The sequence below is a fragment of the Dreissena polymorpha genome, chromosome 2 (genome assembly GCF_020536995.1).
Source record: "Dreissena polymorpha isolate Duluth1 chromosome 2, UMN_Dpol_1.0, whole genome shotgun sequence".
In the NCBI taxonomy this organism is placed as follows: Eukaryota; Metazoa; Mollusca; class Bivalvia; order Myida; family Dreissenidae; genus Dreissena; species Dreissena polymorpha.
Window position 1 is genome coordinate 139,479,640 of NC_068356.1, and position 22,864 is coordinate 139,502,503.

The 22,864-nt window shown below is 36.1% G+C and overlaps 2 protein-coding genes across 8 annotated transcripts in view; one reads left to right on the forward strand and one right to left on the reverse strand.

Moving 5' to 3' along the window:
* The window catches only part of LOC127869196 (alpha-1,6-mannosyl-glycoprotein 2-beta-N-acetylglucosaminyltransferase-like), a 33,058-nt gene extending 26,347 nt beyond the window's left edge, over positions 1-6,711 (reverse strand). The window contains exon 1 of one of the 3 annotated variants that reach the window (XM_052411549.1): positions 6,500-6,711. In XM_052411549.1, the coding sequence (XP_052267509.1) occupies positions 6,500-6,562 (63 nt within the window). In that variant the 5' untranslated portion in view covers positions 6,563-6,711. Of the gene's footprint in view, positions 1-739; positions 1,038-6,424 lie in introns of those variants that run through there. The other 2 variants (XM_052411550.1, XM_052411551.1) reach the window with 2 other exon arrangements.
* Positions 5,488-18,122, forward strand: LOC127869193 (innexin unc-9-like). Of its 5 annotated transcripts, XM_052411544.1 has the most exons (10): positions 5,537-5,619; positions 7,292-7,443; positions 10,833-10,903; positions 11,688-11,872; positions 13,965-14,122; positions 14,900-15,022; positions 15,535-15,664; positions 16,027-16,235; positions 16,923-17,110; positions 17,574-18,122. In XM_052411544.1, exons 3-10 carry the CDS (start codon positions 10,899-10,901, stop codon positions 17,803-17,805), a joined length of 1,230 nt encoding a protein of 409 aa, XP_052267504.1. In that variant the 5' UTR covers positions 5,537-5,619; positions 7,292-7,443; positions 10,833-10,898; the 3' UTR covers positions 17,806-18,122. The 5 variants fall into 5 exon arrangements, with proteins under 5 accessions (XP_052267499.1, XP_052267504.1, XP_052267500.1 ...); XM_052411539.1 differs by lacking the exon at positions 7,292-7,443 and having other exon boundaries at positions 5,488-5,619; XM_052411540.1 differs by lacking the exons at positions 5,537-5,619; positions 7,292-7,443 and adding an exon at positions 6,826-6,899.
* The last annotated feature ends 4,742 nt before the right edge of the window (positions 18,123-22,864 follow it).

Consider the following 22,864-nt stretch of genomic DNA (forward strand, 5'->3'; position numbering starts at 1 on the left):
AATTCAATGTGCTCTTAAATGTTTAATAAGAAGTTTTCCTCATTGAAATTAAAAATACAAAGAGTTTAATAACAATAAAGGTGTTTGCACATAACACGATGAGTCTACAATGTTCTACAATGAGTACTAATCAGGAAACAATGCAAGAGATTGAAAACAGCAACACATTTTGAATACATCTATATTATTAAATAAATAAAACATGGACTAGTTGTTTTTAAAGATTATTTAATTAATGGAACGTCCGGGGAATACTCGGAGTCTGTTACTTCTGATTGTGCGAACTGAAGGTATGTTTAGGCTTATCTCTTTGCAGAAACGAAAATAAGCGAATCATGAAAATGTTCATACAGAGATCAAGTTTACAGTATAACAATTTATTATGGCTTTAAGATTAGGTTACCTATTCTTCGCAATATTTGCGTACACTTTTATAACTCAGCAAATAAAAAAAAAAACGCTTTTTTACTTAACATTGACAGCATATAAATCTTTCATAAAAATGTTAACGATTTACATAACGTGAATTTTAATACATATACTCCACACTAATGAACATGGAGTACTCCAAGAAAAAAAAGTAGTGGCAATAATTAATTATATGCTTTCCAATTCTAAAAGTAACATTCGTGTTTATATAAGCATAGTCATGCCATAAACATAGCCATGCCATAAACATAGCCATGCCATAAACGTAATGTGTGACAAACATATAAATAACGCTTTAGTGTGCGTTTACCTTTTTTATGCTGATTTGAAATATTCACGAATTGCAGCTTGCTGAAGGCCGTGTATCTTAGGCTGTACACGTCACAGGTGCCTGAACCCAATCCGTTGTCCTCGTACTTCACATACCAACAGTCATCACTGCAAAGTGCAGCGCATGCAAAACGCCCTTCAGCAGATCTGCTTGACATTTCCAAATATGGCATTTGTATTGCGTTAGACACTTTTATGAATTTTGATGTATTTGATGCGCCCAAACATGCCGCAAATGCGTGCACCAGAAACATTACTCTCAACAATTTCCCGCACATGTTGATTGTAGCAGCAAAAATGCAGCGCTTAAATTTCCAATGCGACATTCGCTCCTATATAGTAATATAAGACACAGCGCACATATCATTGGACAGTTCAGACATCGATCGCTGTTAGTCATGTCACGTGACAAAATTGCTACATACAAGTTGACGATTGACGTCACGCCGGACAAGTAAATACTCCGCCTACTGTTGGAAAATATGAGGTATTCTTATAATTGCAAAAAGAAATTATTGTAGCGCATTTAATCTAGCCCGAAATAGGGCTATACCTAGACAAAATTGGAAAAGAATTTATTGTATCATAATTTGAATCCCAAATTCTTGTACTACAACATACCAAAAGCTGCATCCCTATGTATTTGGTGAAAATGGAAAATTTAAGATGGCCGACAAAATGGCCGCCAATTTGGGGAAAAACGCCCATCAGACAGTATTTACCCAAACAATCACCCACATAGGTAGTTTTAAATGTTTGTTTGTTCACCAGTAATGTATTGCGATTACTATTTTGCTACTTTTTTTGTGAGTAAACGATAGTTCGTTAAACAAAATGATGGTTTTCAACAAAATGAATTGGTTGAAAATCAGAATTTTGCCACATTAAGCTTAGATTTTTACTTTTTAACCAATAAAAGTTACAAAAATGCGGACTTTAGCCAAATCATTTCTAGATACACTTTAAATGTAATATATATTGATTGTTTTAGGGACTCCCACTGCACTTCTGAACATTAAAACCTATTTTTAAAAGTGGGTGGGGCCAATTGAGATTTAAAACTCCTATGAACAGATTCATTTAAAACTATAAATCCATAAGATTATAGTAACACAAAAATGCTTATGAATGTGGTGTTGGGGTAGGGGCGGAGGGGGGGGGGGGGGGGTAAATTAGTTTGATGATGACAACCATTATAGAAAAAAAAGATTGATATCAATTATAGTTAAATTTATTGAAATTATCAAATCAATACCATCGGTCAATTTGCTCAATAAGCATTTATAAGTCAAACATTAATAATCAGTATGCATATACTTATATGATATATATAAAACTTCAACAAACATACATGTAAGTTATTATAATGCGACATTTATGATATATTTTTATTAAAACAACACATGCATTAATGTTTCATAACATTCACCAAAACTGACCAATACGCACAACACAACAGTGTTAAACCAGTGGCGAGTTAGGTTGTACATGAGGTATGAAATTATGGCACTATTTAAGACAAACATTATTTCAAGATGTGTATGTAACATTATTGATAACAGCGAGATACCAAAGAACTAAAAATGAATGATTTCCTAAATCTCTGGAAATACTGAGAAAATACACTGCACAATTATTCATACATATATAACTATGCAAAATACTAACAGTATTTAAGGGACATCACCGCCAATTTGTCACTATTGGTGTCTTGCATAATACTAGTTGGATGTGTTTTTCTACTTGCGTTATTTATAGTTAACTGGTAGTTACGTGGTACAAATACCCAGTAAAATTGTATTACCGAATATACTGAAAATATGAAAACGTAAGAACTTTTTCAAGTAATGTAATATACCAGTAGCCAATTGTATAAATCTGCATATCTCTTATCCAGCGGATAACTTTTGGTTATCTTCAATTTTATGATAGGATAACCAAAAGTTATCCGCTGGATAAGAGTTATCCAGATTTATACAATTGGCCGCAGTCGTGATATTTTAATCAATATAAACTAATAATTGTAAAAAATACGGTATTTTAGAAATTTTCATTTTTCATGAAATCTTGTTGACGGCCCCTTTAAAACAAAGTGTAAAATATAAGTGATGTTGCTTGCCGGTGTGTGGGTTTTCCGGTATTTAAATTTAGTTCCCGATGGCCAGTTTGGAGGGAGCTGGTGTGTTGAACTCCAATGACCAGTTTGGATTGAGCTGGTGTGTTAAACTCCAATGACCAGTTTGGATGGAGCTGGTGTGTTGAACTCCAATGACCAGTTTGGATGGATCTGGTGTGTTGAACTCCAATGACCAGTTTGGATGGAGCTGGTGTGTTGAACTCCAATGACCAGTTTGGATGGAGCTGGTGTGTTGAACTCCAATGACCAGTTTGGATGGAGCTGGTGTGTTGAACTCCAATGACCAGTTTGGATGGAGCTGGTGTGTTGAACTCCAATGACCAGTTTGGATGGAGCTGGTGTGTTGAACTCCAAAGACCAGTTTGGATGGAGCTGGTGTGTTGAATTCGTGTGTTTAGGTAGCTAGTTGCAATAATCCAACTCCAAGCTATTAACCCTCGATGTCGCTAGGAGTTGCAACTGGTTAAGGCATTTTCCATGTCAAGTCCCCCACCCAAAATCAAATTTATGCACGTTCAATACCAACAACGAAGGATATTCTTGTACTAGAGAAACAAGTTGTGTTTTGCGAGTGAAGGATTATTTAAAAGCATTCACCGACATAAACATTAACAAACTTTTGTAAAGTGTATATGCGATCAAAACATAGGTCGTACACGAAACTGTGTAGAGCTCTCAATAAATTGCTAATGGATTCTAGAGAAGTATGTGAAGAGAAATGTGTGAGTGTGTGTGGGGGAGAGGAACAAATCGTAGCATCAAATGGCCTTATGTCTCCCCATACCGAAAGCTGTTGTTAAATAGTCAATTCTGCTAAAGATACTTTTTCCTAAGTCAACAATGCAGGGAAACACAATCAGTGGAGTTGGTCAATTAATTGGACGGGTGCATTTGTCTTCCTGAAACAAGCCAAGAATCTTCTCGATGACTTTTCTTATGAGGCTGAAAATGTGCTCACATATGTACACGACGGACACTACTGAAGCACTGTAATAAAATGACAGTTTTTGAGTTAGTTCGATGCACATGCACATTCACCATGTTTTATACCGATGGCAGTAAAAAAAGTAGCTTCACGTGTTCTTGTGGTAAATAAGAAACTATTTAAATATGAGGGAATTATCTATGTTTATTATAAAAAAAAGTTTGTCCGGCCATATTTGATAAGGTGTAGGCCTTATGCAATCAGAAAGTCCTAGTTTGATGCCCATTTGCACTAGAATGAGTTCTCGAGATCTTTTCTGAAGGCACCTAGTATAAGTTCTACCCAGGAAAAGACTCGAGTTTCTCAACAAACCCCGGACTTTCTATCGGTGCAAACTAGCGAAAATGAATTTGTTTAAATTAAGATATATAACAATAGACATGCCATTGACATACACCACAGGTGGTTAGCGTGTGGCTATGATATTAATTAGTGAAAACATCATTTTGAATGATAAATAATCATATTATAACGAAAAATTAACTTTTCTGAAAAAAATAATTTCACTATCAAATATATATATAACAAGGTATGCAACTCAAAATCACCCCAAAACGGGGTGCATCGCTTTGAACAGCCATATCTTCATCAATTGTGCAGTGATTTTCACGATCTCGGTCTTATTCAACGCAGAAATGAATTTCCTTTCTGGAAATGTATATGTCTTGCAATATTTATACAAATGCTGGGTCAACTTTTAAGAAATAACACGATACACAACACGCATGACCCAGTTGACAGTGATCATGTATTCTTTATGAATGAAATCTCCAGTTGTAAAGACACACCTCCGCATTGGACCAATGAAATCACTCGTATTTTTAAAATGTCAGTTAGTTGAAATGTATGTAAACAAAGGTTTCAAACGGCGCTGGACAGTTAGTCTTGATGCAGAATGTAACGACAAGAACGGTAATAATGTTTTTTCATACGTTTTATTGAATTATGGTATCGAACTACATGAACTTTGTAGGGAAGTTGCCCTTTACTCCGTGAAGATTTCAGTCTTAAAGACAGCATGATCACTGTCAACTGGGTCATGCGTGTTGTGTATCGTGTTATTTCTTAAACGTTGACCCAGCATTTGTTAAAATATTGCAAGACATATACATTTCCAGAAAGGAAATTCATTTCTGCGTTGAATAAGACCGAGATCGTGAAAATCGCTGCAAAATTATGAAGATATGGCTGTTCAAAGCGATGCACCCCGTTTTGGGCTGATTTTGAGTTGCATACCTTGTTATATATATATTTGATAGTGAAATATTTTTTTTTTCAGAAAAGTTAATTTTTCGTTATAATATGATTATTTATCATTCAAAATGACGTTTTCACTAATTAATATCATAGCCACACGCTAACCACCTGTGACATACACATTCTGCGCAGTTATTTATTTTACCTGTACCATTTCAATCTTGGTGGTTAGTCACTCGTAAGTGAACTAGACTACAAATACTGTAAAAAAATAATTATTATTGACAGTTTTTAAAAAATAACGCCCATGTAGATCTCTCTCTATATAATATATTTTCGTGTATGCATACGCTCCGTGTACATTGTTGACACTTCCTTCCAACACAGTGTCACAAACTATTCCGGGAATGCAATGCTTTTGGTATATTACGTCATAGTTTAAACGTCATTTTCTATCTTATGTTTATTGAAAATGATGCAATTGTGAAAGAGTTAACTTTCGAGTGTGTTTTCTTGTACGGAACAAGTATAGGCGGATTGGGTAAGTTTATCTCTTATTCAAAGTTAGTATAAATACTTATCTGATATCAAAATAAGGTGTGTTAGTACGGGAGATTCTCTGAAATGTGATAGATCTATTGTGTGTATTATCATCATTTACCAGTAGGCAATACCGGCATAACTGATTTCGCCCGTCACCACTAGGCACTACGACACCAGACATGCCAGAGGCAGAGGTACACTAAAACTTTATAGGCGTACTAATTTTACCTTCCTGTATTTTCTCTTAAACTGTATTTATCCCGATAAAAATGCATATGTACGATATGCTTGTTGCTTTGGTATATATCCTCGAGGCTCGATTACCGTAAATTCGCGACCTTAATATTTGAGGTAAATATTTAAATCGTAACATATAAAAAATACAGCAATAACAAACACTAACCCTTCTAACCCTTTAAAACAAATCTACATCCCTCGCTGATTAAAAGGAAGTTCGTTCCCAAAAGGGGGGAGGGGGGATAACCCGTTATAATTCGGCATTAATTTTTAAATGCATTAATAGACATTAAAACGCATCGAGATAAAAAAATAAATCGTGATTTATGTTATATGTTACTGTAAACATGCATAATTACTGTTTATAATGAGAGAAAATGATATTCCAACATCCAACATCTCGAAGGTCAAGAAATTAAACAACAAATTTGTCGACGGTTTTGCTTCAATAACTTTTTTTTTCCGACGTCTACGGTATTGAAACAAAAAACCGATGGGAGCACAAACACCGTAGAGCCGAAAGGGCTTATTAAATTTAAAAGAAAAATATATGTAAACTGGCTAACCGGGTGAAAATATCCGCTACTCCTTCACGAAAAACACTAAAACGACGCCATCTTGGAAGTGTACTTCCAACTAACCTCACTTAAACCCGGTGGGCTCCCGTATATGCATGCTCCCCTGAAAACGTTTGATGAAATCATCGTGGATTCACGTCAGGCGATATATATACGCGTGTTCAGTTAGAATACCCTGTTCCGATTGGATGTTTATTTTATCAAATCTTTCAATAGTTCAGTGAATCAATTTTTTAAATTTCATTTGCACAATGACTATTGCAATCGAGCACACCCCCTTTCCAGCGCAGGATCACGTGACTTTGTGGGGTTCCCAATTTAACGTTAAAGGATGTAAACACACCGGTATTAAAGTGGTCTTTTTTCAAATAACTTTTCAAATTTTTCTTAAGAATTTTCAATTAGTGCATAATTAAAACTTTCGAGTGTGTTTTCTTGTACGGAACAAGTATAGGCGGATTGGGTAAGTTTATCTCTTATTCAAAGTTAGTATAAATACTTATCTGATATCAAAATAAGGTGTGTTAGTACGGGAGATTCTCTGAAATGTGATAGATCTATTGTGTGTATTATCATCATGCTGATGGCAATGTGAAATACATTAGAATTACTTATTTTAATAAGCTAGGCAGCGTTCTTGTTAAAAAAACATTGTGTACTGCACGGTTATGCTTTAAGCAACGTGATATTTTGTCAACGATTCTATACGTATTCAAGGATTTATTCTTATATCTTATCGACACAAACTACTCGAAAAAGTGTCTTATATGCATTAAAGATGATTGCAAATGTATTTCAATAACTTGAGATATTTGAAAAATAAAGTCCTTAACGGTGTTTTCACATTTTGTCCAGCCTGAAACTATTTGGGTACTGTTGATTCAACAGAACTAATATCCCACGTATACCCGACCGCAACACTCTCGGCGGAAGTCGATCAGGGCTTGCACGAGGCCAGTCAAACTGCAAAAATGAAATTCTTTCCTTCATGGCCATTACAGATTCAGGTCAAGTACCGACTGTGGTTAAAGCGAGTATATACGATTTCAATGCCATCTTTTATTATCCATTATTAAGCGTAATATGATCGTATATACTCGCTATTCAATGTTAGTTTACAGTCCTGAAAATATGTGATAAAGAACTTATTAAACTAAGCATGAAAATCTAAATTGCGAAAATGCATTTTGTTGTATTTTCCCTAAGCGGAGTTTTTAATAGAAATAAAACATTAAGATGAGATTGTTCATTACTTTTTTATGCTCCCCGAAAATTTTCGGGGGGGGGGACATATAGTCGCCAGTTTGAAGTTCCTTACTTCCTTCCATCTTTCCTTCCTTCCGTCACACTTATGTTCAGTTGCTCATAGCGCCTTCAATATTTTACCAATCTCTTACATATTTGGCATGTAGGTACCTTGCATGGACCTCTACCTTTTGATGAGGTTTGGAGTCACTGGGGTCAAGGTCACCAAGGCTATTAATAGATTTTTCAATCACAATTTTGTTATAGTTTCTCATAGCACCTTCAATATTTTTCGAATCTCTTACATATTTGGCATGTAGGTACCTTTCATGAACCTCTGAGTCTCCCTTTTGATGAGCTTTGAGGTCATTGGTGTCAAGGTCAAGGTCACCGAGGCTAATAATGGATTTTTCCGTCATAATTTTGTTACAGTTTCTCATAGCGATTTCAATGTTTTACCGTTCTCTTACATAGTTGGCATGTATGTACCTTGCATGGACCTTCACCTTTTGATGAGGTTTGAGGTCACTGGGGTCAAGTTCAAGGTCACCGGGGCTACAAATAGATATTTCCGTCACAATTTTGTTACAGTTTCTCATAGCGCCTTCAATATTTTACCGATCTCTAACATATTTGGCATGTAGGTACCTTGCATGGACAACTAGTGACTACATTTTGATGAGGTTTGAGGTCACTGGGGTCAAGGTCACCGAGGCTAATAATATATTTTTAGGTGTTTATTAACACATAGATTGACAAAGCGCATCATCGGGGAGCATCCATCAGTTTCACTGATATTCTTGTTAAGTTTAAAGGGAACATTTTGGTAGTGTTTTGGATGAACCTTGTATCTAAGAAACGTATAACGCCTTTTTTGAAACTTCACAAACATCTTTAATAGCTTTTCATATGGCAGAACATCTGCATCCATAAACTGCACTGTTCGTGCAGTGAGAATACCAAAGCAGGTGATGACGTATTGAATCTGTCATCAGCAATGCCGCATACACGTGTGTGATATTTTGTCTTAGACCATCAAATAACAACCGCTTGTTTGTGACTTTATTTTAAGAGCAGTTTGAAACGAACTTGTTAGGAAATCTGCTCAGAACGTTATATTTGTGTTTAATTTTTAATGTATTTCGAGATAACATATGTGTTATATAATTCTTGCAATCGTGGATTGAATTAGATAGGATTATCAGTATTGTCGTACATTTAAAACATTTCTGTGTTGATGTAAAAAAATAGAAGCCGTGAAATACTTAAGCAGCCGGACGGTATGCGTATTTTGTTGTAAGTCTACAGTAAGATTATACTGTAGTGAGACGAAGAAATATATACAAGTTAAACTAAAGAAGTATAGAATTCGTATTGCAGTTTTGTTTTAGTTTTTGTGCATGATTTAATGCAGTGAATTAGTTTGACGTCATGGAATTTTAAATCAAGAAATATATCTTGATAAAAGATACAAAAATGTCATTCAATAAAATGTTTGAAATTTCTATTATATTCATTTCGTTTTGTATTCTTCTGCCATATACAATAGTTAAAAGTTTGAAATGAACTGGGATAAAATAGCTTTTATTTTTGATAGTATATACCTTTCGTTTTGTGTTCGTCATTCATATACGCGAGACTTGTATTCAATTTCAGTACAAGTGTTTTCTATTTCAGAAGCACGCTATTAGCCGGACTACTTTTTAAATTTCAAAACAAAGTGCGGGACAAAGTGTCGATCAATTGGCAATTATCGTTATCCCGCGAAAAACATTGTATCTTTATATACATGTTTATGTTCTCCAGTCTATACCGGGCGACATATTGCTTTTGCCCTGTCTGTTTGTTGGTTTGTTTGTTTGCGTCAAACTTAAACATTGGCCATAACTTTTGCAATATTGAAGATAGCAGCTTGATATTTGGCATGCAGGTGTATCTCATGGAGCTGCACATTTTGAGTGGTGAAAGGTCAAGGTCAACCTTAAGGTCAATTTTTTAATCTTATTGATAATATGACGTATATAATACTAAATAATTGGTACATTACGCTGATATTGTGCCATGAGCATCGTATTGTATTATGTTCGACGGTTGTGTCAGGTTGCACCGCAGCGATCATTGCGATACCGGCAGAGCTCCAGATAAGGGTGGTATTTTCGTAATTACGAATTATTTTCAAGTCTGTTACGTATATATTTTAAAATCTTGTCGTACCATTAAGAATTACAAAATCAAGTTACGAATATTATTTTGACATCGATTCGTATCAATTTGTATTGAGTTATTTTGCGTATTTAAGATCTTTTCGTTGCTTATATAGAATGGTTATCTGGTTTGTTTAACAAAGCGCATTCTTTCCAATAAAAGCGGCGTGTACAGTCTATCTGTCAAAAAACAATGGCGGCGCCCATAGAGCGTCCTCAAAACTGCAAGGCGTGCAAAAACACGCTTTTAACATATTGTACTCAAAGTGAGCCGAAGTTGAATGTTAAGAAAGACATTATAGAAAAGATCATATACGATGTTGTATGTTAAGTTGCCAACACAGTCGGAAAAGCTATAAAAAAACGCGACACGACGGGTCCAAACTTTAAAAAAAAAAACATTGAACGAGTGGAAGGGACAATTCCCGTGGCTAATTGTTGAAAAGATTGAAGGGGAGACCCATTTTAATTGTGAAATATTAAAAATTCATCGAAGGCATGCAATCTAAGCACAGTTTGAGCATATGAAGGTATTTGAAAAATAAAATTGTATAATACTGAATAGACACTGTTGAACTCGTATAAATTAAGTTGCTAGTATGTTTATTTTGATTTTTTGCATGAAAATAATAATTATTATTTATTTTTAGGTCATTAAAAAAGTTAAGAATTATTTTCCAAAACTTAGAAGTAACGTTAAGAATAAATTTCAGAGTTAAGAATTCGGTTTGAAAATCTGGTAGTAACGTTAAGAATTTCATAAAACCTTATCTGGGGCTCTGGATACGATTTGACAGAACAAACACGACTTAATAGGACAGTTGTATAGTTTCATGTTCATTCATTGATATTACATTATGTACACGTACAGGTTACTCACCGTTACTGTGTTACTTACTGATGTTACATATTGTAACTTACTGAGTCTTGATTATTTCAACCAATAGGTAACTACAAAACAGTTGCTCATCAAAGTGGTTCGACCCGGGCGGGGGTAACGCCTCAAGTAAAACATGTCGTAAGTAAAACCATCTACGAGGTTGATTTACTTTATGTTTTATTGTAAAAGTACATCATGTTCAGTATAAAATATCACTTAATAAAATTGATAATTAACTGCTTATGAACAAACGAAAAAATAATAATATGTTATAAAACTATAAATTGAACGCACTTTCGACGTTGCGTATTTAAAATTCTGACATGACGTCATTATGGGAACGCCATGTCGTTATAATGCCCTCGAAACTTATCTTAAAAACAAGGGTAAACCAAAAAAAAACACTAAAGCATAAAGATAAGATGTGTAGATTTCAGTTCGATTAAGCATTTGATTTCAATCGTGTTTATATGGATATTAAAGTTTAAAAAAAAACATACGGTGTAAAAAGCATTCATATACACAGTAAATTTGTATACGCTAGGAAAAAAAATTAACGTTTGGTCAGGTACATGTAACGGGGATTCATATGACGAAGTCTTATGAAACCTCACATTCTTTTTATACATCTTGAGTTTTTTTAGCAGAACTTTGACCCATTTAAAGAATTAAATCCATTATGATAATAATAGATTATAATATACGACGTAAAACCATCATTTTGTTCCCACTGGCAATTGTTAGTGCGATCTAAAACAAATGTATTTCCGCACCATTATAAAGCGTCGTAACCAGATTGTGTGTGCTCAAAGTAATGTTACGGATGAACCTTGGCAGTCCAAGACGACACTTACCCACTTGCATTTAATCCAGTTTTCCCGCGAAAAGGCCATTTTATGTGTACACATGCATTTCCGAATAGAGTTCGTGATATCCTGGTGTCATGGACCACGTGGTCGAAACTCGCCGGCAACGCCGATGACGACTGGGCAGACCGGCTAAGCCATATCTACACGGTGGTGATCCTGTGTAGCTTCTCGATGTTCGTCCTGGGAGGCTCCTATATGGATGACCGGATCGCTTGCTGGATGAAAGGAGAATACACGGGTACGCACGTGATTAACAGGGGGCGCTTTGGGAAGGTCTAGCGGGTAATTGGTTATGTCTCATTGTTTGCAGCACACGAATTATGAAAGACTGACATTTCTGGTAACAATTTTTTTAATTAATATTATTTCCTGGTAAGAGGAAGGAAAAGTTTCCACTTACCCGGCAGTCCTAATTTTTTAATGGCAAACCTAAGATTTTTGTTTGATGGTGAGTTTTCAATCATTTTCTTCTTTTTTCGATCATATTCACTGAATTAATTATAAACTGCGTTAGCGATAATTTTCGCTACGATGTATCATACTCTCTTAACTAATTTGAAGTAAGACAAATTTATGCACATGTCATGTTAAGGAAGCGCACCCTTAATGATTTCCCGCGATTTATTTTACGATCATGCCGATCTTCAATGATCGGTTATTTCCGAGGGATGCATTTTTTTTTTCAAACTTCGAATTCTGATATACGTAATTCCTTTAGAATATATTATTTTCACAATAAATATTGACTTTGACCCAAATATCATCTGAAAAAAATACGATTTCGCGATTTCTTCAAAGATCGACGAGCCTTTTTACCTGTTTACTTATCCATATTTAATTTAAACTCGCACAAATCTGAAGTTGTCGTGGCCGAGTGGTTAAGGCGATGGACTTTAAACCTTTTGGGATCTTCCCGCGCAGGTTCGAATCTTGCCGACATCGCATACTTTTTGCAACGCGTTTTTTTTCTTTTCTAACGTAATTTGATTTAATATACCATATAACCTATGTTTATTGTTAAATATGTTGAGATTTTTATGCACATCCTTCAATTTTTAAAATTAAAACAACGTTATGGCTAAATTGGGTGATTTACTGCTGAAAATACGAATGATGCATGTTGCATTTTTATTTTTATCTCAAAAAGTAAACGGTAAATCTGTCTTTTTCTTGGTATTTTTGCTGTATATAGTGTTTCTATAAAAACTACGTTTAAAATATAACTTAAATGAAACTATTTTGAATTTTATGACACTTTGTTTTTAACCGACCCAATTTTTACGTGGCTAAAATCACTTACATTTCATGGCGCTCTTCCATAGATAAAAATTTGTAAAAAATAAATGTCTGTAAAAGAATACTTATTTTATTGTGTTTAAACTTTAAACAACTTTACTGCATCTGTACACACCAACTGCATGCCCATATTTGGAAATTTGAGTGAATTATGGAACTTTTATATACCCCAGGGGTAAACCGGACAAAAGCCGAGCGTGGGGTGGTTTTGAAAAAATCGGTATTTGTTTTAAAATCATGGAAAGCCTACCTACAAATTTGCATGTAGTTCAGTGAAATGATGCTGATTAAGAAAATAATTAATTAGAGTATATTTGGATATGTGGCCATTAGGGGTGCGCTACCTTAAATAGAGGTTAGGAAGATTACTGCATGTAATTATGCATGTAATTGTATAACAGTGGAGAAATGTAATTGTTTAAATCCATTTAAATCCATTTATGCCTAGCGTCTAGAAAAAATGCCTTGGCAAACAGCGTAGACCCAGATGAGACGCCGCATGATGCGGCGTCTCATCAGGGTCTGCGCTGTTTGCTTTAAGGAATTTCTGTAAGAAATATTCTAAATATAGAAATAAATATACTAGACATCCCTAATTTTGGAAATGAATTGATCCAATTTAGAAGGATGGGAGAGTCCACTAGGCATATATGGGTTAAATGATTGAGCCGTCCTACCTTCCAAATTTTGAGCGATGCTAGCGAAAACAAAGGACTTTTGTGTTGGCATGACAGCCAGTGCCAGCGGTAACATTTACACTTAAATTGCATCGAGATTCGTCACTCTATTACTTCTCGTACTTCTGTTAACATTCAGCCTCTTTCTTAGATTCAAGTAACGCAGATATCAATAGCTGGTATAAGTATGTACACTCGGTACAGATCTGATGAGCTTGGACAAGTGTGCGTGAGCTAACTATAAGCCGTCCTATGATAATAACTAAAATCACGTTATTTAAAATCGATACAAATCGACAAACAAATACTTTTACAAACAAACAAATAATATAATCTATGTTGTATTTTCGTTGACAGCGCATATGGCGAAGTACGCGGTGAACCACTGCTGGGTTCACAACACATACTTTGTGCCCATGGATGAGCACATTCCACGTGGAGACACTGGTGATCTCGACATCACGTACTACCAATACGTGCCACTCATTCTGCTCTGCAGCGCCCTCTTCTTCAAGGTCATTGTTTTTTATATTGCTTGCTTTAGAATACTCGTTTTTATTGGCTAAATCCAGGTCACATTCTGACTGATTTTTTCCAAATGAGGACAGGATCTTGTCATTTTTAGTCGTTAAATGACGTCACATAATAAAACAAGATGACGTCATATAGTTTCTTGCCCCATATGAATTTACTGCCCTTGTAGCATACACGCCGTACGCAGTCAGTAAGCAGTCGTGTAACTAGTAATAGGCATGCATTCACCAAATAACGTCATGAAGTGTTAATTAAGCAGCTGTATTACCATCTTGTTGAAAACACGTGCAGGATAATGACGTTATTGTTTATGGTCATTACGTCTTTTGACCTGAGTATGTTTAGTCATTTTATTTGATTTTTATTAAACATAAATATACTATACAAAACGTGAAAATACTGATAATAATAGTCGTATAACATTATGTAAATGTCGAGTGCAGAATACTTGTATTGCTCTTCACGAAAACCTGGATCACTCGCAAAGGCCTTAAGAGATCAAGCTTTCTAACTATCTAAGACTCCCTTCAATAATATCTTGTATCCAACACATTAATTTTATATACTGGTATATCAAAATTATCTATGTAATTGTAACCTTCATTAGAGAACCTAAACTATGAGCCTTGATGACAGGCTATTAATCTGAGTTCAACACCTATTCTAGATACTATATCTCATTGTGTTCGTATGTGTTAAGTTTTCATTACGAAAACACAATTGGCACACACACACACAACACCACTCATGTCGTGCAGGTACCGTGTCTGCTGTGGCGCTGCTTTGCGAGCTTCTCTGGAATCGAGATAAACAAGGTCGTGGAGATGATGGCCGCCAGCCACTACGTAGAGGACGCCAAACGGGACGAGAAGGTGGCAGAGGTGCGAGCAGTATAGCAGAGTTTTGGTTTCCAGAGAATTTTCATTACAAAACCGTTGTCTAACTTTCATAGCCAGTACTTGGTATTGTTTTCAATACCGGTAAATGGTTGTGTAACCACCATCATTGCAAGAGATCTTGTGAAAATATTCATTTAACTCTATTGACTACCATGACATTACCACTTCTAGCCTTTTCCGCACCACGCATATGATAAATAATGTCTGACTCCTTTATGACGTCATTTACCGCACATGTTGATCAAAACAGAACACAGAACGTATGACGTTTAAGCTTTCTTTGCGTTTTTTATTTATTTATTGTACTAAAGCTTACAAAAAAGACCATTGGTTGATTTTGGGGAATGTTTGAATATTGCTTTCACGAGTGGATTTAGAAAACACAATGTTTACGAGTGGCACAGTAAAATTTAATTCGGTCAAAACATCCTTTATATCAAACAAAGGTCATTATATGCCTTACATAACTTAGTTTATTAATTGCACTGCTTCAGATCGTCTGCACCATTGACCGCTGGCTTGATGCCAACCGCCAGTACCACTGGAACTGCTTTGTGCGCATGCGTCAGAAACTGGGTCGCGTCCTGTTCTGCTTGAACCGCCGCGAGGGGACATTCCTGACAGGTGGGCAATATGGATGCTGCGCTCATTAACAGCATCTCAAATTTTAGCCTAGTCCGCACGCACGAATCTTGTAAAAAGTGGTCGTTGTATTGTTTTCATAGCCATTCTCCGAATTTTACATCTCAATTTCCAACCTTTAATCAAAAGTAACGGAAAAACGGCCTAGATGTTTTCATGGCAAACAAACTCTATAGTTTTGAGACAAGCCGACCTGGAATTTGAACTCAATATCACAGGAAAGAAAGTCTGGCGTTCATCTGACTGAGAGCGCCGGGTCCGACTGACATATTTATGTTGTTCGTCCTGTATTTCAATATATCAAGTAGTAAGTATTAACTTACATGTATGTCTCCCCCACGCAGGTCTTTACATGCTGACCAAGCTGCTGTTCCTCGCAAACGTAGTGGGCCAGTTCTTCCTACTGGACGCGTTCATGGGCGGTTTCTACAGTTACTACGGACTCGAGGCGATGAAGACGCTCGCATACGAACACCAGATGAAGGAGTCGAGGCGGTTCCCGCGGACCACCATGTGCAGTTTCTCCATTCGGTCCTTCAAAGTGGACGCCCCTGTAAGTATTTCAGTCCGTGTGTCGATTGTTGTGTGGTAATTGTTTGGGCGCGTGTGTTTTGCGGGGATGGGGGGAGGCGGTTGACAGTTTTTTTTACATCTTTATGTAAACAGTATTACTTTTTTGTATAACTTGCTAAAATATAAATCTATAAAATATCTAAATAAGTAATATAGCACATTTATGAATGGATACTGTTCATTCTGTATTTAACTATATGTATGTATTTAATGATGTTTGCCTTAACAGACTGAAGTTGGTTGTATTGAAATGCTGTTGATCCGATGAACAGAAATGTTATTACTTTTTAAAACAGAATAGCTTAATGAAAATCCGGAGTTTAATGCCCAACCTGATAAACAAAGCAACCTCCCAACTTTACGACACTGAAATGTAACGAATATCACAACAGTGTTTCCCACCAATTCCCGTGAAATGGTTTTGATATTGCTGTAACAATTAAGTCGTGCGTTCAGACACAATCTTTTTGACGTCACTATTATGCGTAAATATTGAACACTGCGATAAATATTTCGAAAGGCAACTTTGTTTCATTTATTCGTGGGTTAAGAACTGTAAATTTATTAATGACCTCAATAAAATTACACATGTCGGACGTCTTCAATTATGTATAACCTCGAAAGTCCATACGTTACATTTAGATACATCATCTGCTTTGGCTTTAAGGAAAAAGAAACAATCCAGTGCATCTTGCCTCTGAACCTTTACAACGAGAAGATCTTCCTTTTTCTCTGGTTCTGGTTCATACTTGTTGCCACGGCGACCGCCATTAACCTTCTTGCCTGGATCTGGCGGCAGATATTTGTGAAGAACAGACTTACGTTCGTGAAGCGCTACTTGAAAATGAGGGGAAGGTGAGATCACTTAAATTCAAATGGTTATGTATAAAACGCCGGCTTGAAAAATGGCCGAGCTGTCGGTTTGAGGGACGGCGTGGAACATTTGTTCGGAGCATCACAACTTTGTCAAACAAAGTGCTGCTATTTCAACCAAAGTTCCACAAAGTGAGTTGATAGTCATTCAAATCATTCCCATTGAAAGTCAGAGTTCATCGACCAAAGTGTTTTGTGCATGAGTGGGCATAAATTATGGCATGCATTAAGGTTCTTTTTTCAAATCCTCAGTATGTCAAGAACGTAATGTTTAATATTGTACAGTATTTCCTTTTGTCAATTTGACTGTATTTCAACCCTTGTTTAAGAAATTTGTTTTCTTATAGTTTGTTTCCAGACAAATTTCGAATACGGACATTAATAACGCACGAATTAACACATGTTCGGCAGCATAATTTCGTCCGTAATTTCGCTTCTTTCACAGGCTGCAGACGACGACAGACAAAACCCTGTCTCGGAAATTCGCCAACTTCCTGCGCGGTGACGGCGTCTTTCTGTTGCAGATGATCGCCAAAAACGCTAATCAGCTCATCGTCACCGACGTAGTTGTCGGCCTTTGGGACCGATTCCTCGAGAAGCCCATAGTGAAGAAAGCGCTCGCGGATAACTTGCCCGTGAATAACAACCAAGGCGACGCCAAAGCGAGCTACAAGTAAACCGAAAACTAGACCTTATATAATATTAAATCGTTATACGAACTCCTATGGTATACCTCTTATCATTAAGAACGTTTACAATACAATAGCGCAATAGATTTTACCATGTTTTTATATGTTAGATTTTCCAACGACATGAAACTTAGATGAATATCATTTAGAACTTTATACAACTAAAAATAGATTTTATTCAACTCAAAACCGAGCTATATTTAACGCAAACATCTTAAACGGTGTGAAAAAAGTATTATACATCACAGGCAGCAGTATCATAAATTTGCCCCCCCGGGGACCCTACCCCCCCCCCGGGGACCCTACCCCCCCCCCGGGGACCCTACCCCCCCCCCCCGGGGACCCTACCTCCCCCCCCCCCCCCCGAGCTTACCCCAGGGGTTCCAGATTGTTAAATGTACACCTATTTTGTATGGTTTGACTTTTCAACAACGAATATTGACAAAAATACACAGTTTGAAAAAATAACCCTCGTATAGGTATTATATATACACAAGGTATGAAACGTACTATATGTCTATTGCTGAAAGATTGTGTAACACTGGACGTGACCTTTTTCACCGAAAACACACATGTTTCCATGCAGTTGCCGACAAAATGCAACTGGATTCGTTAAAAGACAGTAAAAGCAACGTGATTACACAACTAACCGATCTCCTGCTCGGCTAATAACTTTAATATATTCAATTAAATTTGACTTTCACGCTATATGTCAACGGTGTTTCATCTACACATGCACACCATTTTAATTTTATAACGCGTCATCTGGTTGATTGTTCTCATTGTGTTGGCCAATGATATGGCGTTTAAGAACCGAGCATTCGATCGACAAAATATGACAGCAAAACACAGACATGTAGCGAGAAAGTCGAATTTAATTGAATATTAAAGTTATTAGCCGAGCAGGAGATCGGTTAGTAGTGTTATCTCGTTGCTTTTACTGTCTTTTAACGAATCCAGTTGCTTTTTGTCGGCAACTGCATGGAAACATGTGTGTTTTCGATGAAAAAGGTCACGTCCAGTGTTCCACAATCTTTCAGCAATAGGCATATAGTGCGTTTCATACCTTGTGTATATATAATACCAACACGAGGGTTATTTTTTCAAACAATGTATTTTTGTCAATATTCGATGTTGAAAAGTAAAACCATACACAATAGGTGTACATTTAACAATCTGGAACCCCTGGGGTAAACTCGGGGGGAGGGGGGTAGGGTCCCAGGGGATGGGGGGGGGCAAATTTATGATACTGCTGCCTGTGTTATACATGCATATACATTATTGAAACGATCATGAAAAAGATTTATGAAATCTTTTAACTAAACGTCGATTATTGTGTTACATTTTTGTTGTCTCGTTTAGGCTTGTAATAGTATTACAGCAATTTTACGTTCATTAAAATATTTCATACTCGTAAGGTTAACTAAATGCTTTGATGATGAAGATTACAAAAATGAAAATACTAATACGCATAACTAATACGCATAACGTGATTAACATATGCTTTACAGACAAATATACACATATATTTTATTTACTTTATCTGCAAGCGTAGCACATTATGTCTGACAAGGGGAGTCAAGGCACAGTGTTTTCACTATTGATACAAAATGTTACAACAGTGTTTCTTTTACGTTGACGTTTGTTATTATGAATCTTGTTAATAGCGAGATGTTTTCATAGACAATTTTTCTTTGATGTAAATAGTTTTTTTCTTTAAGTTTTTAAAATGGAATAATGTTTATTGAATGTATGCCCATTGCAACAAGTGTTTATAGTTATTATGCCCCCCCCCCCCCCCTTCTTCGAAGAAAATGCCAGGGGTATATTGTTTTGCTGGTCGGTCTGTCGGTAGACCAGTTCGTTTCCGATCAATAACTCGTAAACGGATTGACCGATTGGTTTGATACTTCATGTGTGCATTGGCTTTCGACAGTAGATGACCCCTTTCGAATTGGGTCACTAGGTCAAAAGGCAGGGGTGGTATTCCAGAAACATCTTAAGTCATTTCTTAAATTATTTCACTTAAGTTCAACATTACAATGTTTTGTATTTCTTTACTAAATAAGGAAATATATGTGTTTTTGGTATTCCTAAAATAACATTGGCATAATGTAATGGTATTATTTAAATGTATATCTTAATGCCAATCGATTGCAATATGAAATGAAAAACTTAAGAATTTTTCCCAATTTAAAGATAAAAATAAAATTTACCTTAAGATGCTTCTGGAATACGACCCCAGGTCACTGTCTCAATAAGTGTGAAATTCGTTTCCGATCAATAACTTTTCAACCATAGACAGATTGGCTTGAGACTTCACGTGTGCATTGGCCTTGGGCAGTAGATTACCCCTATTGAAATTTGGATCACTAGTTCAAAGCCATGTTTTGGGGGGCATATGTCTCCGACTGCGGAACTCTTGTTTTTAGCTCACCTGAGCACAACGTGCTCATGGTGAGCTTTTGTGATCGCTTTTTGACCGTCGTCCGTCGTGCGCCGTCAACATTTGCCTTGTTAACTCTCAAGAGGCCACATTTATTGTCCAATCTTCATGAAATTTCGTCAGAAGATTGGTCTTAATAATATCTTGGATGAGTTTGAAAATGGTTACGTTTGCTTGAAAAACATGGCTGCAAAGGGGCGGAGAATTTTTCCTAATATGGCTATAGTAAAATCTTGTTAACACTCTAGAGGCCACATTTATTGTCTGATCTTCATGAAACTTGGTCAGAAGATTCATCTCAATAATATCTTGGACGAGTAAGAAAATGATGCCAGTTGATTGAAAAACATGGCCGCCAGTGGGCGGGGCATTTTTCCTAATATGGCTATAGTAAAACCTTGTTAACACTCTAGAGGCCACATTTATTTTCCGATCGTCATGAAACTTGCTCAGAAGATTTGTACCAATGATATCTTAAATGAGTTCAGAAATGGTAACCTTTGCTTGAAAAACATGGCTGCCAAGGGGCGGGGCATTTTTCCTTATATGGCTATATAATCATGGCTATAGTAAAATCTTGTTAACACTCTAGAAGCCACATTTATTGTCTGATCTTCATGAAACTTGGTCAGAAGATTTATCATAATAATATCTTGAACGAGTTCGAAAATGATGCAGGTTGGTTGAAAACATCGCCGCCAGGGGGCGGGGCATTTTTCCTTATATGTCTATAGTAAAACCTTGTTAACACAGTTGAGGCCACATTTATTTTCCGATCTTCATGAAACTTGCTCAGAAGATTTGTCCCAATTATATCTTGGATGTGCTTGAAAATGGTAACCTTTGCTTAAAAAACATGGCTGCCAAGTGGCGGGGCATTTTTCCTAATATGGCTATAGTAAAATCTTGTTAACACTAGAGGTCACATTTATTGTCCAATCTTCATTAAACTTGGTTAGAAGATTCATCCCAATAATATCTTGGTCGAGAACAGAAATGATACCCATTGGTTGAAAAGCATGGCCGCCAGGGAGCGGGGCATTTTTCCTTATATGTCTTTAGTAAAACCTTGTTAACACTAGAGGCCACATTTATTTCCAATTTTCATGAAATTTGGTCAGAAGATTTGTCTTATTGATATCATGGATGAGTTCGAAATGGTTACGTTTGCTTGAAAAACATGGCTGCCAAGGGGCGGGGCATTTTTCCTTATATGGCTATAGTAAAATCTTGTTAACACTCTAGAGGACACATTTATAGTCCGATCTTCATGGAACTCGGTCAGAAGATTTATCCCAATAATATCTTGGACGACTTGAAAAATGATGCCGGTTGGTTGAAAAACATGGCCATCTTGGGGGCGGGGCATTTTTCCTTATATGGCAAAAGTAAAACTTTGTTAACACTATAGAGGTCACATTTATTTTCCGATCATCATGAAACTTGGTCAGAAGATTTGTCCCAAATGATATCTTGGATGAGTTTGAAAATGGTTTTGGTTGCTTTTAAAACATGGCCACCAGGGGCGGGGCATTTTCCCTTATATGGCTCTATATGGCTCTAGTAAAACCTTCTTAACACTCTAGAGGCCACATTTATTGTCCAATCTTCATGAAATTTGGTCAGAAGATTGGTCTCGATGATATCTTGGATGAGTTCGAAAACAATTATGTTTGCTTGAAAAACATGGCTTCCAAGGGGCGGGACATTTTTCCTTATATGGCTATAGTAAAATCTTGTTAACACTCACATTTACTGCCCGATCTTCATGAAACTTGGTCAGAAGATTCACCCCAATATCTTAGAAGAGTTTACAAATAATGCCGGTTGGTTGAAAAACATGGCTGCCAGGGGGCGGGACATTTTTCCTTATATGGCTATAGTAAAACCTTGTTTACACTCTAGAGGCCACATTTATTTTCCGATCTTCTTGAAACTTGGTCAGAAGATTTGTCCCAATAATATCTTGTTATCTCAGGTGAACGACTTTGGGCCTTTCAGGCCCTCTTGTTATTTGATGTACATAGTGTTTTACTTTTTGCTTTTAAATTGAATTATGTTTATCAAAGGTGTGTCCATGTCAATAAGTGTACAGAGTTTAGAATGAATTGTTATCTAAAGAATATGTGACTGTTTATACTAATGAAATGACAGCATATTGTTAGTCAAAATTGAAACACGTTTAATATCAATCATTATAGTCATGAACCATACACATAAGGTTACATTCATATAAGCAATACTATTTTAGGTATTGAGGTGATTCATATTGTTTAAATTTAAGATACGTGTCACTTAAAGTTTCCTTTACTTTGTAAACTTCATTTAGTCATACACTACTACTTTATTTTATTAAAATATGATGCCTTTAAATAGCGCATGCCGTATTGTAGATCAGTGGATTTTTTGTTTTAATTGCGTAAGATTTATTTACAAAATCATTACTTTTATTTATGTTAATGATTTTTATATTGCGTTTATTTATTTTTCTTGTACACGAAAACGTTACCATCATAATACTGCTGCCATTAATTGTATAGTTTTAATACATTTTATTTCATGTGTTCGTAAATATTTGCATGTAGATCAAGTAATCGATGA